General features: G+C 38.2%; 1 protein-coding gene and 2 pseudogenes across 2 annotated transcripts; 1 reads left to right on the plus strand and 2 right to left on the minus strand.

Annotated features, from left to right (window-relative positions):
* Positions 1-652: 652 nt before the first annotated feature.
* Positions 653-2,713, plus strand: LOC143635449 (phosphatidylserine decarboxylase proenzyme 2-like). Its single transcript, XM_077103284.1, has 10 exons — positions 653-682; positions 748-859; positions 954-1,054; positions 1,136-1,330; positions 1,468-1,563; positions 1,653-1,727; positions 1,822-1,914; positions 1,993-2,079; positions 2,432-2,482; positions 2,556-2,713. The coding sequence occupies exons 1-10, from the start codon at positions 653-655 to the stop codon at positions 2,700-2,702; spliced, it is 987 nt and encodes a 328-aa protein (XP_076959399.1). The 3' UTR covers positions 2,703-2,713.
* A 76-nt stretch (positions 2,714-2,789) lies between these two features.
* Positions 2,790-5,059, minus strand: LOC143635636 (putative clathrin assembly protein At1g03050; annotated as a pseudogene).
* A 4-nt stretch (positions 5,060-5,063) lies between these two features.
* LOC143635456 (uncharacterized) lies at positions 5,064-17,785 on the minus strand (annotated as a pseudogene). Its single transcript, XR_013154059.1, has 6 exons — positions 17,543-17,785; positions 8,721-8,776; positions 7,500-7,668; positions 6,902-6,976; positions 6,316-6,390; positions 5,064-5,705 (listed from the first exon to the last, which is right to left on the minus strand). The product of XR_013154059.1 is annotated as an uncharacterized LOC143635456 (transcript).
* Positions 17,786-19,595: the final 1,810 nt, after the last annotated feature.

The raw sequence follows: 19,595 nt of genomic DNA on the forward strand, positions 1-19,595 counted from the left end.
CGTAGATCGTTACGAGCGTAGAAAGCAAATCAAACAAACACACACGAATAAACCGAAACACGTTATATATTAATAACTGAACTCACGTGATATGAATCACTGATACAGACTCTCGTCCTCACGTTACAATGAACTCGAACCACTGACACGAACTTAAACGACTCACTCAAACCAAGCCGTAAGCTGGTATATAAATACACGACAACTTCGCCTGATATGTTCAGGCGAAGTTGTCCATAACTTCGCTTGTTCAACAAGTTCGCCTAGGCGAACTTGTTAACAACTTCGCTTAAACAAAAACATAAATAACATTACAGACTCGATTACAGACACTAGACTATGAACTACTGACATTTATGCACCAACATATTTACATGAGTGCACGGGCGCTATTTACATGAGTGCACGCACGCGCGCACACACACACACATAGATATAGCGTTAGGATCAAATACAAATAAATTTTATGGTGCGAAGTGTACGAAGTGAGGAAAATCCACGTGGTGGCATTTTTGGTAATTTCTCTAAATAGAGTAATTACACCACAACAAAGCTGAACACTATAGTAATAATATTTACACTACTTGTAAACTGTTGCATAATTGTTATTACTCTAGTTCAATTTTGTTGAAACGTTATGGTGATTACGAAAATGTCACCGCGTGGATTTTGCCTTAATAAAGTACACTTGGCACAGTAATTGCTGTGTGTGCGTGCCAATACCTGAGCAACTGCATTGGATGTTAGGTTTTTGATAGGAAGAAAAAGAGGCTTGTGGAGGAAATAATTGATGGAAAGATTGTTTTGTCAATGAGAGCTATTTATCAATCTAAAGTAGGCCTTGGGATTATGGACAAAGGTAATTTACTAATTGGGTTAATTTAATAAATAAAATGAATAATAAAATTTCATATTTATTCATTTTATTAAATACTGTTTTAATATAACCGCAGGGGCAAAAGAGTTATTGCAAAGCATATCAGAAAAGCAGGGCAAGAAAATGAATACAACCGAATCTGCAAAAGATATACCCGCATTTCTCAAATTCTTCAAGGCAAGATAAAAAATTCTACTCGAAATAAATCATGTTTAACAACTTATTTTCTGATAATATTGTGTTGTTGATATTCTATAGGATCAAATCAATATGGCTGAAGTTAAATACCCTTTGTATCATTTTAAAACATTCAATGAATTCTTTATAAGAGAGTTGAAACCGGGAGCCCGACCAGTTGCCTTTGCAGGGCGTGATGATGTGGCGGTTTGTGCTGCTGATTGTCGGTTAATGGCGTTTAATACAGTTGAAGAAAGTGTTAGATTTTGGATCAAGGTTTCTTTCACTAAACTCCATATTACACTCACAAATAGTATATGTTTTTATTCACAAACGGGCCTCACGAATACCCTGCTGATCAGTGATCAGACAACAGACAAATATGATTTTAACTTTATTTAATAAAATTTTAGGGTAAGAAGTTTTCGCTGCGAGGGCTTCTCGGAAATGTGCCTTGCTCAGATGCTTTCGTCGGTGGCACGCTTGTGATATTTCGTTTGGCACCACAGGTATGTTTTTTTTCTTTCTTTTTTTCTTTTTTTTTTATCTTTTTTAATATATTGACCGATTATGCAAGTGGTTATATTTTTCTTGACAGGATTATCATCGGTTCCATTTCCCGGTTTCAGGGAAGATAGAGCAGATTGTTGACATACCAGGATGCTTATACATGGTACGTTCACAATGCGATTATGTCACACAACTACTTACATTTGGTGTTTTTGGTTTCTCTCGTGTTCATATATATTATCATTTGTGAATATTAGGTCAACCCCATAGCGGTAAATAGTAAATATTGCAACGTGTTCACGGAGAACAAACGCTCCGTATCGATTATATCAACCTCAGATTTCGGGAAGGTTTGTGATCTACATTTGGTGTAAACTACCAATTTTATATTACTTTTAAAATGAATCTATATCATAATTACTACTTAGGTGGCATTTGTGGCAATTGGAGCAACCATGGTTGGCAGTATCACATTCAACAAGAAGAAGGGAGATTATGTCCAGAAAGGAGATGAGGTTAAAATAAATACGTCCTTTTTAGCTAATTTTACATAAATACACGTAAGCACTTGCACACGCGCTAAAGGTTAATGGGTTCAAGTGTTTATGTGCTTCTCTATGTCCCCTACTTAAAACTGGTTCTATAATCTATACTGAAGGACCTATGTATACGGGGCATGCTAATACAAAACCATTTTTAAGTAGAGAATCGCATAGACGCCTGCACACAGCTCTTAAAAGAGAAAATGGGGCGGTTATACAACCGCCTTATATAAGTACAAGTGTGTATGTGATTCTTGCAGTTTTCTACTTAAAATTGGTTTTGTACCGAAAATCCCAATTTCTGACGATACTTTCTATTTTACAGTTTGGGTATTTCTCGTTTGGTGGAAGTACAGTCATATGCGTTTTTGAGAAGGTCAGTTACTCCTCATAATAATTCTTTTTTATAAATTATTTTCATAAATTTAATAATAAAAATGGTTTCGTAGGATTCAATCGCTTTAGACAAGGACCTTTTGGCTTACAGCGCAAGATCAATCGAAACCCTAGTTTCAGTTGGAATGCAGTTGGGCGTGTCAGTTAGAAAAAGAACAGAACTTCCACTACCAGACATAAAAAACATAACTATCGTTTAGTTACAACTGCCGGCCCGTAATATAAGTAAAGACAGTAACTAACTAACTGATGTCCTAGTAACATGGTTTTGTTTCTTGACTTTAACTTGTAGAAATACCAAAAACGCCCCTGGTTCTTCAACTATCATGTTTTGCCTCATCTGATTTCAGTTTGACAATACCATCCATGGCTTGTAGTTTCTTTTGTGTAATCTTTTCAACTTCCGGGTACTCGGATGTTCTTGCAATGCCAACCGATTTGCACCAGTCGTAGAACATATCGAGTTCAGTGTACTGTTTGGCCACTCGGTTGGTTATATTGTATACCTTAGTGGCATGTGGGAGGGCGAGGTATTCGAATCGGTCCATCAGTTCACCCATTACTTCTTTTATGTCGCTATAAATTTGGAAACTTTGAATTAGAATTGTGTATAGAGCCACCATCACCATCCTGTCATGCCTTGCTTCACCTGTGGATAAAATCCACAAAGTAAATAAATGTATGCTTTTTTTTTGTTATAATCAACATGGAGAAGAAAGTACTAGGAATGTGTTGATTATGATTACAAATTATAACAACAAAAAACCTGACTTGAATGATCTTGTATTAAGGGCCAACTTAAATAAAAATATGCGACGCGTTTGGTTCACATAATTATTCTAATGAATTAAAGGATTAGATGATTTGTCAAATTAATAAAGTTTGATGGAATTAGAATTTGTTAAAGTGTATTGTGTCTATCTGAAGCATTTGGTTGATAAAATAATCATGTTTGTTTTGTAAATTTGTTAAAAAACTAAAAAAACAGATGGAAGGAATTTTTACTTCCTTTTAACTTAAGGGGTGCAATTCATATACCAAATTATAATGAACTCCAACAAACCAAATGTCCAAGGTTCTTTTTGTCACTGCTATGAACATGGGGAAGAAAGAAATAGTTAATACAATGATGATTACAAACTATGATTAAGTCATTTTAAGTCCCACTTGTAGTTTTCTTAAAACAATTTTTTGTATAAAAAACCCAAAATAGACTTGGTAGCAATGTTTTAAAGACCAGACTGGTCGAGTCTATTTGAACCACCTACATTTAAACTATCTGATTACTGGTCAGGCAGGCTTTCAGGCTTCATGTTTTATTTCATTAAAACTTTGTATTTTTAAATATTATTTTTTTAACATTACATCATCATATTTTGTGAAACTAGTCATATATATATTTAACTTAAAGTATTGAAAATGTTCATAGGTTTTTAGAACCTGGTAGACCGGTAAGACGACCAGTTCAATGATCACGAAAGGGTAAGACGGGAGGGGAGATATAACCTGCTGGCCGACAAGCAAGAAACCGCTCAAGAAGCTGTGTTAAATGAGTAATCCGAGCAAATAATTGCTCGTTTTCCATTTCCCGAACAGGTACGACTACATCTTCACGTTCCGTAACTTGTTCTTCTTCTTCTTCTTCGTTTTCCTCGAGTGCAAACGAGCTACCCGTCCCTTTCTTTCCCTGCATTTTATATTCAAGCTCCTCATCAAGAAACAGCGAATACATCCTAACAAACACTGCATAATCCCACGTGCTGGATCTAAGTGTGTCCCTAAAATCAGACATGTTTAGCATACGGGTCCCACGCCGTGTGGCACAAAATATCTCACGCGCGTATCTCTTGTTTCCATCGCGAAGCAGTCGATAGACCAACATGAGCGTCTTCAAGGCCACAGCCCACTTCGGGTTTTGTTTAGACGTCGAGAGATGGTGTTAACACATGAAGATACATATAGAGGCGAGTCGGATGTTAGAGTCAAGATTTGTTGGATGTAACATTCCTCGGCCGGGTATTCGTTGTGTGACGTGGCCTTCACGATTGCAACATCAAGGTCGGCTAACGAGCCTCGCTGGGCTAGGCGAATGCTTGTGTGATCCTTCACTGCTGCAATGGCCCTACTGAACCTACCCATCATTGAATCAAGAAATTGAATGAGAGAACATTAGGAATTCATGCATTGGGTAGTTTGTGATTTTGTAAAAAGGGTTAAGATTTGACTTTATTTGTGGTCAACCCAATGAAAGTCATAGGTCAAGATTTTGACTTCTTTCTATCTAATTTTCCTTGAATTCTTCTTGTTTGGGCATGCTAATTAGATGCCAATACCATCCATTTCTCTATCTTTTAGCATTTAAATGTGGAGATATAGTGGATGTCAACACAACAAACTTTAGGTTTTTATTTTTTTAACCAACCAATTTTTACTGTGGTTAATAAAATCCTGAATAATCAGATAACCATAATTATTATATCTAAAGTTCTCTAACATTAATAAATTGACTAACTTAAAATCAAAATATTCAATAAGTATGTTTAATAACCACATCCAAAAGCCCCCTAAATAATCATCTCAAACAATACCATCATAGTAGCTAACATCTAAAACCTAGCAAATGCTACAAAATCTCCATTCATGTCTAATCATCTCAGACATACTTTCCCCTATATTTTTTCTAGTATCCTTAACACCTTTTGTCTCTTGATCATCAGATAGCGGGAACTCAGGACTAAAAACCGCAGCATGAAGGTTACCTTCCTCCAACCACTTAACATGATTTTCCTTAAAATCCAAATGTTGTAACCTTGCGGCTTCTTTAATATCATCTGTATACGGTGCAATCTTTACCATTGTCAATAATACCCTGCTGTACCGATAACTTAGAATCTGTTCACAACTAGCAACTAACTTGAAACAAGGGTGTTTTGGGAATTCAACATCTAGAGTTTCACTGTCTCTACAATAGGATAAAAGTAAACAAGCCGACCACCCATCACGAGCATTTTGGCTGCTAAGTCAAGCAGATCATGTACACACTCAGCTAAGCTGTATGCAGCTGTCGACAGTATGTGACCGGTTCGTTTCTCCTCAGGAACTGTGTACGGGCCCACGACTCCTTTTAGTAGTTTCCGACCCCCGGATTTACGACCTCCGGCACGTACACCGTATGGTGGGTCGCATATTATTGCATCAAGTACCTAAGATACCATGAATAATTTAAAAAAATCAATATTATGTTTTGTTATATAAAATTAGGCCCACAAGCAAACCAAACGTTTCATGAACCGCTCGGCAGAAAGTTTATTTAAAAAAATCAAGCATGAACAACTGTCTTGTTCCTGCATTATGTCCATGAACGTTCTTTACATTCGTTAATTTAATTCATTTACATTTGTTCGTTTATGTTTGATTAAGTTCATCAGTTTACATTCATTAATATACGCATTTCAAAAATTTACGCCCATCACAATATAGTACAGTTTAAATAACATTTTAGACCCAGCACGTTGTTGTTCACATGTACATAATTGGTTTTACCCCGTTACAATTTAGTATAGTGTCAATAACATTTTAGACCCAACACATGCTTGTTCACATGTACTTTTAATTGGTTTTAGCTCAGTCATGCCTGTTAACGAACAAACGCGTTCATTTTCTTAACGAACGAACACGAACAAAAATACACAATTCGTTTAATTGTTCGTGTTCAAACGTTTATTCAGTTAAAGTTAACGAACGAACACGAACATGCTCCGTTTGTGTTAGTTGAGTTTGTTCACATGCCTATAACTCTATAAGAGGTGTTACCTCTTTTAGTCCTGGACGCCAAGGAGGAAGGTTATTATCTGCTCTTAAAAGTGAAACTGGCATTTGTAATCCATACTGTCAATATAAACACGCCCTGCTTGCGGTGCGCGCATATAATGTATATATGTGTGAACCCTCGGGTGGGCAAAAGTAAAATTGCACTAATTTTGACGTTATTTTACTAATCTCGTGAAAATAACGTTAAAAGTGGCGGAAGGTTAATCAGGCATCATGTGGTGGCGTTGATAGCCGAAAGACAAGGGCACATGCACCGATTAGCCGGTGTCCCGATGATTGAGTGCTATGTGCCTTATGTCCAAGGCTTGATGCAAAACTACTATCGAGCCGGGGGTCTCACCGGAAGCAGCCTCTCTATCCCTATGGGATAGAGGTAAGGCTGTCTACATCTTACCCTCCTCAGACCCTACCATAGCATTGCTATTGGTGGGATATACTGAGTACGATGATGATGATGATGATGACTGTCAATATAAACGATCAGAAAGTTAGATACTGTTGATATTTTAGTTATTTAACGATCTTGTGAAACGAAGTTTTAAAAAATAAAAAACGGTTTAAAACTTACCTGTTTAAAGTTACTCCAAACGTTGCAATCGGGCCCACGACCATCACGCACCACCCTGATATCAATATCTGCTCCCTGAAAGCTTTAAATTAGAAGAAACTATAAAGGACACTTGGTCTGTGCTATAAATAGCAATTTTGACTTATTTGTGTATAAATGGGTCGATTTGGGTTATACTTTTATCTCAGACTAACGACTAAAAATGACTTAAAATGAATATGTTAAAACGGGCCAACCAAATAGGTTCTCTATGTTTTGTGCATACAATCCCCCAACCTTTTTATTCAATGATTTAAATTATTTTTTACTTAAAAATCGACAAGCAAAGTGCTTGCGGGTCGACCCAACCCCGCCTAACCCAGAATATTCCGACTAGAAAGAAAGACCCTTTTCAATTGATACTCAATCACCAGAGCGCCCTGACCCTTCAAGTCAACCCGACCCTGAATTTAAGCCCGTTGAATTGATAGTTGTGTATTAGTAACATGACACCTTTAGGTACATAAATTTCAAGTTAACAACTGTAAAGGGAAATGTTGAACTCAGGTCCAGCTCGTCACAAGAATACCTGCAAATATCGAAGAAAGAAAGAGAATACCTGAATCCATGGGTTGAATGCGAGCTGTTTGGTCGTTGAAGGCAATTGTTTTTCCAAAAGTATCCTAAAAGTGGTATCCGGAGTCAAGTAGGGCAGCTTTCTATCATCCGGATAACTGTTTATTGCCTCTTTCAGTTCCTCATATTCTCCCCATATTTCACAAGAATACCTGCAAATTCAACTACAAAGATACTTCTATTGCGTGCGATGTCCTCAGAAGGAAGATTAACGTAGTGGAATGGAGAATATGGGTGGTGATGCCCTTCCATTCAAGGTTATCCAATGCGCCAAATAGGTCTGCCAGTGATTCGAATTCAGGTTTTCAGTAGTCTAATAATCTGTGGTAGAACACGCACAGGTACCACATGTTTATGTTTGTTTCTGAATGGAATGGAGGCGGCGGCAGCAGCAGCAGCAGCAGCAAAGGGGTGGGTTTATGAGTTCAAACTACTAGTTAAACCCATGTAGGTTGCCATACATAGTCAGGAAATTATTAATTTACTAGCATAGTTTGAAAATAGATAAATAACAAAATACAACCGTATATTAACATAGCCTAAACAAAATATTAGAATGTAACATTGTTTACATAAAAAGTTAATAGTTATACAAACTTGTCTATATTAGGTAGGACGGGGCGGTGCGTGATGGCCTCCCCGTCACGCGTGATGAGGTAGGCAACACCGCCGCCGAACCTATGGTCACTCGAAAATATCAAATTTGCGTGATGGCCATCACGCGGGGTGTTTTCCAAGAAGAAAGAGCCGTTGGGGGGTTCAATGTAGCCGTTGGAATTGAAAAAATAAAAAAAAAACATTAATACCAAACACAATAAAAACATTATAAATATATCTTCAAAACATACACAAATCCAACTCAAAATCTTCTATTACACACACCATTTTTAACATATCAAATGGAGGGTTCTAAGAAACGTGGTTCGGATTCAAAGAAAACCCAAACCCCGACCAAAGGTTCGACAAAATCTAGGCGAACCGACGAGATTTCGCTTACAAGACGAACCCGACACAAACCAACCTTCCGAACAACAACCTTATTATCCCCAACCTTTTCAACCGTACCAAAACCAACAACAACCTTCCCAACAACAACGTTATTATCAACCGTCCCAAAACCAATCGTATCAAAACCAACCTTTTATACCCCCTTTTTCTACCCAAAATTACCCAAATAATGCTTTTCAAAATTTTGGATCTCAACCGTCTCAACCGTCTCAAATGTTTGGCTCTCAACCGTCCCAAATGTCCGCCGGTCCCCTAGACAATAACGATGTTATACATCAATTTGCAAGTGCTTTTCTTCACGATGTGCAAACTTTGGATGAAGATGAATCCGAGGATGAGGAGCCGCATCAAAGAGGTGCTCGGCGTTGGTTGGCCGATGAGGAGGTCGCCTTGACCAAGGCTTATTTACATTGCTCCGAATCAAAAAAACGCTCAAACCAACAAAAAAAGACGCGTTATGGAAACGTATTAAAGAACATTTCTCGCAACTTCCCGTCGCAACCGCACGAAACAAGGATCAAATGATTGGCAAGTGGAGAGATTTGAATCGAAAAATGTCAAAATTTAACGCTTGTTACGTCCAAGAGGTAACTATTTTAGTTTATTTATTTTATAATCTAGTACTTTATTTTTACAATTTGTTATAAATATATTTTTCTAAATGTTTTGTAGACCCGAACTCCACAAAGCGGAGCGAGCGAGGCGACTAAGATAACGAACGCTTTGCGCGAATATGTCTCGGTTTACAAAGTTAAGGATTTTCCCCACTTGGATGCGTGGCAGATTGCGAGACGTCACACGAAGTGGGTACCGATTCCGTTGGTCGATTTGAAGGGACCAACGGCTCCAAGGAAGAAAGGATCTTGTTCAAAAAGATCAAAAACTTCCGAGTCCGGGGACTACACGACGTCTACCGGCGGCTTGTCATGCAACATGCCGAACATGAACTTGAACGAAGAACCCGAAGACAATCCCGACGAAAACATACCCACACCCACACGGCCGAATCGCAAGAAAAGTGGGGAACCGTCAAGACTTGGAAAGGAAGTGGTGGCCGAAAACTTCGCCGAATACAAGTCGGCTAGGATGGGGGAAATGGCCGAGAAGAAGGAGTTTAGGAAAGAGGCTCATATTTTAAAAATGAAGCGTGAGGAGGCGTATATCAACCATTTGAATGAAAAACATAAAAACGCCGATCTACAAATCCTCCTACAACCGCACGACCATCTTGATGAACCCGTTAAATCGCTCCTACTTCAACGAAAACGCGAGATATGCGACAAGTGGGGTTGGGAAGGGCCGTAGGTTTTTTTTTTGTCGGTTTTTTTAATTTAGTTGTATTTGTTTAATGTAATCTTGTTTTATTTTTTAGTTAATGTAAAATATTGTTTTCTTTTTATTTAATTTAGTATTTATTAAAAAAAAACCATCACACACCATCACACCACACCACCACCCCTAGTAAAAAGCCATCACATGTGATGGATTTGGGGTTGGTGATGTGGCACCATTTGATTGGGCGGGGTGTGTGATGAGTGATCACACCACATCCACCACCCCTCCCCCCCTTAGCAAAGCCATGAAAATATTTAACCGTGTTATCCTAGTATGAACTTCAAAATTTTCTGTCCAATCGAGTCCCCGATTAGTTTTTAAACTATATTATCTAATTTCACACAGTGTTTAACATACCAACATGATTAAGTATTAAACTAAAATGTTAATGTATGTCATAATGAATTAACGTTAACATTAATATCTAGAAGATTATGTAAAACTAAAAACAAAATATGTGAATGTAATTATTACCATAAAAATATAGACAATCATAAAATTTCACAAGAAAACATTTAGAAAGTTATAAAATTTAACATAACTTTATAACCGCAATCTTAGAAATTCAAATGCTTTTTAAAAAAAATGCAACAAACTGGTCATCAAAATCATAATATTTTTTCACTGTCATATTAAACAAACACACATAATAAACATAACTTAGTAACCAAACTATTGATTATTCAGATTGTCTTAATACAAGCTTAACTAAAACAAACTAAATATACACATAAAAATGAGAGACTAAAAGAAGATCTAAACATGTCGGCGTCAAATTTACCAAACCATCAACTTCTTCAAAATTTCACCTAAAAAGCAAATTACCTTCACAACATGACAAACAAAATAAACGATTATGGAAGTTTATTGTACGTTTTTGGAAGTTTCTAGTTATGAACTAAACTAATAACTTAAACAGAAAATACAAAGTAAACAATGAAAGTAAAAAATTTAAAGTAATCAACTACATAACTAAGTTATTGAATAAGTGTTTACCTTAACTTTAATCTTCAGATTCTAAAGAGTTTAGAAGATCATCAAAATTTGACTCATAGTTCTCACACTCTAACAACCATTTTACCTTCTCACTAACTTTATTTTCCAAATCCAAATGTGTCATTTCTTTTCTAACATTAGCAAGCTTCAAGTGATTCAAATCTCTTAAAAGAAACATATCATTAGTTTCTAATAATGATTTAGGATAGTACCCGTGTTACACACGGTGGAACATATTTAAAACATAATATATATGTAACATCATAAAAATTTAATGAAATGCAAATGTTGTACTTATAAATAAATGATACTTTTACATGATTTATAAGACATCATAACTTATTTGAATCAAATACAAAAATATACAAAGACTAACAAAGATAAATAAAAAGTTAAAATATTTTATAACTTATACCATCAGTACAACAATAAGCAAACAAGAGAAATTAGTCTCCAAATCAATAAAACAATTTTACAATGTTGATTCAACAAAACTTCTATCTCAATGTTGATTCAAAAGATAAACTCTATCTAAGACATTTATTACACATCAATAACTGTAATGTTTATTACTCTAAGATAATACTCATGTTTATTTACACATCAATTTTAACATTTATTACACATCAATGTTAAAAGATGTTAAAAGATAAACATTATATAAGACATTTCTTTTTATAAGTATATTATAAAATTATGTTACAAAACAAACTATTATGACAATCAAAAACATAAATTTAGTCTTTCATAATACTATAATTAATTGATACTTACAATAAAGTTTTAATCAATATTCAATAACATGTTAATTTTCTTTCAAGTGTGTTTGACATATAGTTGATTCTAATATATATCATTCAGGAATTAGCCAAAGCTTTCTCATCCATTTTTTCTAACTCTTTTGTGGATAAATTGTGTTAAATAATTATGGAATACATATAATAATAAATAACATATTGAGAAAACAAATATTAAAAATTAGGTTGGCCTAACCAAAATATTATAGAGTAAGATTGTCTACATAAAAAATTAATAGTTACACCAACTTGTCTATATTAGCAAAGTCATGAAAATGTTTAAATCGTATTATCCCAGCATGAACTTGTAAGGGCCCGTTACCGGTGCCCTACTTTGGACGTTGGATTTACTCATAAACACAGTTCTAAATATCAGAGTTAATTAAAACTTCGCGGAATAATAATAACTTCAAACCATTATATTACATAACCATCAATTCTTGTCTTAACGAGCATTCAAATCATTTAAACATAAAACATTGTCTTTTGAATAACATAACATTTCCTTGAGATGCCAATGTCTTCAATTCATGCCATGTGTTTCCCCTCAAGCGAGCTGCATCATTCTACTCACATGCGTGCATACTAAAAGTCAGCTACGCTGAGTGAGTTCTAGTAGCATACAATCAGTTCGCATACTTGCACACATGCCCGAAGGTGTGTACATCATTCATACTTTACTTTACATGCACAACTATCCATACAACTTAAAGAGCCTTCCGCCCTATAACCTCACAGATATTATGAGGATCTTGTCCCCAACATCACAGATATTATTAGGGTCTGGTCCCTATCCTCACAGATATTATTAGGATCTGGTGCCTATCCTCACAGATATTATTAGGTTCTGGTCCCTTTGTTTCGTGCAACTGAATCATACCTGTCTTTACATACCTTCCTTAATAATACGTGCAATATCCAAAGATCGTTCACGTACTATCAACATAACATACATAACATACATAACATACATAACATACATACATCATTCATACATCATATATATATATATATATCATATCTTTAACTACCCCCTGACGGTACATGCAATATCCGAAGATCGTTCACGCACTGTCAAGCAATCATCATACACAAATCACACCAAGCATACATTTACCACTTAAGGTAAGTGTATTAACTATCACATCAAGTATGCACACAGCCCCGAAAACATAAGAAGGAAGTGGGGCTAGAAACTCACTTGAACGCGGTTACGTTCACCGTTAATAGTTATTCTCTTCTTTAGTTGTGCGAGACTAACTGTATAACAATTACACGTATCAATTAACTATCACTACCCATATCACGTTTCTAGTCTAATTATAACCCTCAACGGGGGGTCCGGGGGCAGCGCCCCTGGAAGCGGGGTTCTAGGGGCGACAAAGCCCCTGGCTGGGGTTAAGCTGCCAGGTTAGCTTGGAAAAATTTTATTTTCATTAACTGTCTTAACACATTTTCCCTTAGGATTTCATGATTATATTTTATTGTTAACCTCTTAATCCTTTAAGGTATCTTTCATAAATTAATAAAGTCCAAGGGCTATATTGTAATTAAATCATTCTTTCTCTAAGTCCAAGGACTGTTCTGTCATTTCATTAAACTTTTAGTTCGTTACTTGGTTCTTTAACGAATTGGTTTGTCATAACGAACTGGTCCTTGTAACGAATTTAACCCTCTAAAAACCGGTCCTGTATACGAATTGGACCTTATAACGAACTGGTCCCTTGACGAATCAGTCCATATAATGAAGCAGTCCATGTAACGAATTGGACCTTCTGATTCGTTATCTCTGATAACGAATGGTTATAGCGAATCGGGGGTAATTTGTTATCTTTTCCATAGCGAATTGGGACACGAACTAAGGCTAGTTCGTTAAGCTTCCATTAACGAATCGCTTGACGAATCACCCCTAGTTCGTTAACTCCCCGTTAACGAATTAGGGTTAGGTCAGAGAATGTCAGAAACATTCTCCGACATATCATTATACTCGTACGCCGTTTTCCGGCGCCGCCGTCGCCGGAAACCGCAACTTCGCCGGAAAAACGAGATCTCACTCGTTTTCCACCGTTTTCACCGTTTCTCGTCCCGTTCGATCAGATCTGAGCTAGGGTGACCCCTAAGCTCATCTTAGGTTCGGTTTATACCCGATTCCACCCGGATCCCGTGACTTTAATGGTTTAACGGTGTCGGCTCATCGTTTCGTGACTAAATCTAACGGATTTGAGTTCATACTACATCATACTATCATTACTTTGGATCAGGATCAGTTTTCTATCTTGGTTCAGCTAGAGAAAGAAGAGAAATTAGAGAGAGATCTTATGTGTGTGTCTTGGTAGTGTATGGAATATGTGTAAATGAATGATAAATGGGAAATTAAGGTTTATATAATTATGGATTACGGGCTTAAGCCCATGGTCTTTTCCTCTTTCCTTCCTAACCCAAGTCCATAACCCATATCCATTTAACCCAACACTAGCCCGACTCATAATAACTCGTATATTCATTTTATTAACCGAACTACAAGTCTTCCCTCCTTAAAGAGGTTTCGTCCCCGAAACCTAACTATTACTAAAACAAATTTGGATAAAACTTGCGCATCTCTTACTCGGCTTCCCATGTAGCGTCCGATCCTTTGCGATGCTTCCATAGCACTTTCACTAAGAGTATAACCTTGCGTCGGAGTTGCTTTTCCTTGCGGTCAACTATCTCGATTGGTTGCTCAATGTAGTTCAACTATTCATCAACCTCAATGTCCATTAACGGCACATGAGACGTGTCATCAGCTAGACAGTTCCTCAGATGAGAGACATGAAATGTAGAATGAATTCCTTCCAACTCTTCTGGTAAAGCTATCTTGTAAGCCACTTCACCTACTCGATCTAAATCTCGAACGGTCCAATGTACCTCGGACTCAGCTTTCCCCTCTTCCTGAAAGAATAATTCCTTTCCAAGGCGAGACCTTGAGCATCACATTGTCACCAACGTGAAACTCAATCGGTCGTCGCCGCTTATCAACATACGACTTCTGTCTGTCTTGAGCAACTTTCATTCTTGCCTTGACCTGATTGAACTTTGAAGAAGTTTCTTGCACAACTTCTAAACTTCCCATATCTTTCTGACCAATCTCTCCCCAACATACCGGGGTTCTACATCGTCTACCGTAAAGCATCTCAAACGGTGGCATACCAATACTTGAATGGTAGATGTTGTTATAAGAGAACTCTGCCAGATGCAAGTGATCATCCCAGCTTCCTCTAAAGTCTATAACACAAGCACGTAGCATGTCCTAAAGGGTTTGGATCGTCCTTTCAGACTGTCCATCTGTTTGAGGATGATACGCCGTACTGATGTTCAATCTTGTTCGAAGAAGTACTTTAAACTCTTATGATCTGTGTAAATGGTACGCTTAGTACCATACAGATAATGTCTCCATATCTTAAGAGCATATACTAATGCTGCTAGCTCTAAATCATGTGTCGGATAAGTACTCTCATGGACTTTCAACTGTCTAGACGCATAAGCTATCACCTTCCCTCGTTGCATCAACACGCAACCTAACCCACGATGCGAAGTATCAGTACAAACAACCAAATGTCCGTCGCCATCGGGCTAAGCAAGGATTGGAGCTTGCGTGAGTCTTTTCTTTAATTCCTCAGAAGTTTCCTCTTGAAACTTACCCCAACTGAATACTACCGACTTTCGGGTCATAGCGGTCAACGGTGCGTCTATCTTGGAGAAACCTTCGATGAATCTCCTATAGTAGCCAGCTAACCCTAAGAAGCTTCGTATATCAGTCGGATTCCGCAGAGTCTTCCAATTTGTTATCGCCTCAATCTTAGCTGGGTCCACGGTAATCCCTTCATGATTAATCATGTGACCTAGATATTGCACTTCTCGTAACCAGAACGCGCATTTTGAAAACTTAGCGTACAACTTCTCTTTCTTCAGAGTCTCCAATACTTCTCTCAGATGCTCAGCATGATCAGACTCGCTTTTTGAGTAAATCAATATATCATCGATGAAGATGATAACTGACTTATCCAACATCGGCCGACACACCTTATTCATCATATCCATAAATGTTACAGGAGCATTTGTTAGACCGAATGACATCACGAGGAACTCGTAGTGTCCATACCGCGTCCAAAACGTTGTTTTAGGAATGTCTGCCTCTTTCACTTTAATTTGATGATAGCCTGATCTGATAGCTATTCATGAGAACCAACTTGAACCTTGCAATTGGTCGAACAGATCATCAGTCCTTGGCAAAGGATATCTATTATTTACCGTAAGCTTGTTCAACTCGCGATAGTCTATGCACATTCTCATACTTCCATCCTTCTTCTTCACGAACAACACTGGCGCGCCCCAAGGGGGAACACTTGGTCTTATGAAACCTTTGTCGAGGAGTTCTTGCAGTTGGGACATCAGTTCTTTCATCTCAGACAGCGCTAGACGGTAACGTGCTTTTGCGACGGGCTGGGCTCCTAGTATCAAATCAATTTGGAATTCTATCTCACGCTCCGGTGGCAACCTCGGAATATCCTCAGGGAATACTTCTGGGTAGTCGCGCACGATAGGAACGTCTTCCATTTCTTTCGTCTCGGCCGTAGTGTTGATAACATACGCCAGGTAGGCACCACACCCTCGCCTCAACAAACCCTCGGCTTTTATCATCGAAATGACATTAAGCCCAGAACTTTCCTTATCACCATAAACCGTCACCGCACTACCATCCAAAGACTTTAGCTTTATTATCCTACTCTTACACACTATCTGAGCTTCATACTCGGACAACCAATCCATTCCCAAAACAACATTGAACCCTCCTAAGGTCATAACATACATAGTAACAGGGAACTCATGTCCCTCTAATTCTATCTTACAGTCCTTACCCATTTTCATTATTTTCACCGAGGTGTCACTAGCGGTTTCTACTATGAAGGTTTCAGACACTCGACAATATTTCATTTTCGCTAGTTTACTAAATGCCGTAGCTACAAAAATTTTATTCGCACCCGAATCAAATAATACTGAAGCAGAGATACCGTTTACTAAAAACGTACCAGTCACAACATCAGGGATCTGTTTGGCTTGTTCCTGGGTCAGCATGTAGGCTCTAGTCCTTGTCCTTTCTTGATCAGCATCTTTCTTTCCACTTCCCCTAGACTCACTCGGTGCACTCCCTTGCCATATGGTCTGTCTTGCCACATTTGTAACATGCTGGCTTCGCACTGCACTCATTGGCATAATGCCCTACCTTCCCACACTTATAACACGCATTAGACCCAAGCATGTGTTCCCAACCATGAGCCTTCCCGCATTTGTTACAAACATCAGAACTTCTATTTCACATACACTCGCCACCGTGCATCTTTCCGCAGGTCTTACACGACCTCTTATCCCAAATTCTCGGCTGTTTGTTCTTGAGGTTCCACAACTGAGTACCAGGTCATTTAGCAGGAGCGACCAACTTCTTATCCTTCTTCTCTTCCACCGCCACTTCATCTGCCGACAAGTCGTCGTCAACCATTTCCGTGAACCCGGTCTACCAGCCTTGACCAAGACGCGAACATTTTGATCCGCTTGGCCTTAGTGTTCACCAAGTTTGGCACCAACCTTGACATGCGATTGAACCCAGTGGTGTATTCGCGGTGTGTCATCTTGCCCGCTTTCAGACTCAGAAATTTCATTTCAACTCTATCCACTTCAGCATCAGCACATAATCGCTTCATCACTAACTCCTCCAATCGTCCCATCTCAAAGCCTTGATCTATTCCCGACTCCTTCTCTGCTCAATCGACTCCCACCAGTACATGGCTTCCTCACCAAAAGATTGGGTAGCGTTGCCCATAGCTTGGTCGGGACGGCAATCGCTAATTCGGATAACCTTGTCCATCATGGTTATCCATTGGTGAGTAGCGATTGCATCTCCCAAGCTAGTTAGCTTCGGTGGATCACAGCCTTTGAACGACTTGTAGTTGCACCCACCTCGGTCTCTTCTCCTATAATCAACCTTTACTGATTTAACCACACTCGATTCCTCCTTATCCTTCTCATCATCCTTCTTACTCTTTTCCCCCGACTTCTCAGCTGTCTTTTCCCGACTTCCAGCAGACTTTTCGGTATTCATGTTCTTCACAGCAGTTTCTACCGCTTAAGCAATGGCAGATTGAATTGCGGGATCCAGTTGGACCCCTTCGTTTTTGCTTGGGTTTCGTCCAGCAGCGCTTCCTTCATCTCCTGTGTTGGAAGCTGCTTCTACCGAAGGTTGTTGAACACGACGAGGCCTGCCACGTCATCCAGTGCGGCCTCCTGCTCCAACAACTGCCCTAGATACAACCATCGTATTCTGGAAGGGAAAACACAAAGGTCATTACTCAAGGAACTATTTAGTACAAGGATAGTAAGGCTAACAGGTAATAACAGTGGCCAGCTGTGATTAGCTGCTCACGTTACTTTCCGTTTACTATACACTTTCTCTTATGAGTCTATTTGTGCTAATTCTATTCTTAAACAGTTAAACAATCTAACAGTTCATATCATCATATACTTCTATCCCTAGCAATTAAGCTAGCATTCATACAATTCTACTTTACATGTGAAATTAATCACATACTTTACCTTCACTTAGCTTGCTTGAGTGGCACATGGCATTCTCGTACAGACATCTTCTTTCTTTTCTTACTTTAATCCCATTCTTTGTTCGAGTCTAAGCATGTAGGATGCTTAAATCTCACGAACTTTGATCTGATACCAACTTGTAAGGCCCCGTTACTGGTGCCCTACTTAGGATGTTGGATTTACTCATAAACACAGTTCTAAATATCATAGTTAATTAAAACTTCGCGGAATAATAATAACTTCAAACCATTATATTACATAACTATCAATTCTTGTCTTAACGAGCATTCAAATCATTTAAACATAAAACATTGTATTTTGAATAACATAACATTTTCTTGAGATACCAGTGTCTTCAATTCCATGCCATGTGTTTCCCCTCAAGCGAGCTGCCTCATTCTACTCACCTGCGTGCATTCTATAAGTCAGCTACACTGAGTGAGTTCTAATTAATCATACAACATACAATCAGTTCGCATACTTGCACACATGCACGAAGGTGTGTACATCATTCATACTTTACTTTACATGCACAAATATCCATACAACTTAAAGAGCCTTCCGCCCTATAACCTCACAGATATTATGAGGATCTTGTCCCCAACATCACAGATATTGTTAGGGTCTGGTCCCTATCCTCACAGATATTATTAGGGTTTGGTCACTATCCTCACAGATATTATTAGGGACTGGTCCCTTTGTTTCGTGCAACTGAATCATACCTGTCTTTACATACCTTCCTTAATAATACGTGCAATATTCGAAGATCTACGTACTATCAACATAACATACATAACATACATAACATACATACATCATTCATACATCATATATATATATATATCAATCATATCTTTAACTACCCCCTGACGATACATGCAATATCCGAAGATCGTTCACGCACCGTCAAGCAATCATCATACATAAATCATACCAAGCATACACTTACCACTTAAGGTAAGTGTATTAACTATCACATCGAGTATGCACACAGCCCCGAAAACATAACAAGGAAGTGGGGCTAGAAACTCACCTGAACGCGGTTACGTTCACCGTTAATAGTTATTCCCTTCTTTAGCTGTGCGCGCCTAACTGTATAACAATTACCCGTATCAATTAACTATCACTACCCGTATTGCGTTTATAGTCTAATTATAACCCTCAACGAACGGGGGTCCGGGGGCAGCGCCCCTTGCCGCGGGGTTCTAGGGGCGGCAGAGCCCCTGGCTGGGGTTAAGCTGCCAGGTCAGCTTGGAAAAATTTTATTTTCATTAACTGTCTTAACACATTTTTCATTAGGATTTCATGATAATATATTA

The sequence above is a fragment of the Bidens hawaiensis genome, unplaced genomic scaffold (assembly GCF_021521415.1).
Source record: "Bidens hawaiensis isolate Kalapana, Puna unplaced genomic scaffold, B.hawaiensis_p1.1 tig00000536_1, whole genome shotgun sequence".
NCBI lineage: Eukaryota > Viridiplantae > Streptophyta > Magnoliopsida > Asterales > Asteraceae > Bidens > Bidens hawaiensis.

What these genes read in the sequence shown, in the direction of transcription:
- LOC143635449 (XM_077103284.1), top strand. Translation starts at nt 653, where the DNA reads ATGTCACCGCGTGGATTTTGCCTTAATAAA. An exon ending in TACCAGGATGCTTATACATG is followed by an intron (nt 1,728 to 1,821) that starts GTACGTTCACAA and finishes TGTGAATATTAG; the next exon opens with GTCAACCCCATAGCGGTAAA. An exon ending in CAACCTCAGATTTCGGGAAG is followed by an intron (nt 1,915 to 1,992) that starts GTTTGTGATCTA and finishes ATTACTACTTAG; the next exon opens with GTGGCATTTGTGGCAATTGG.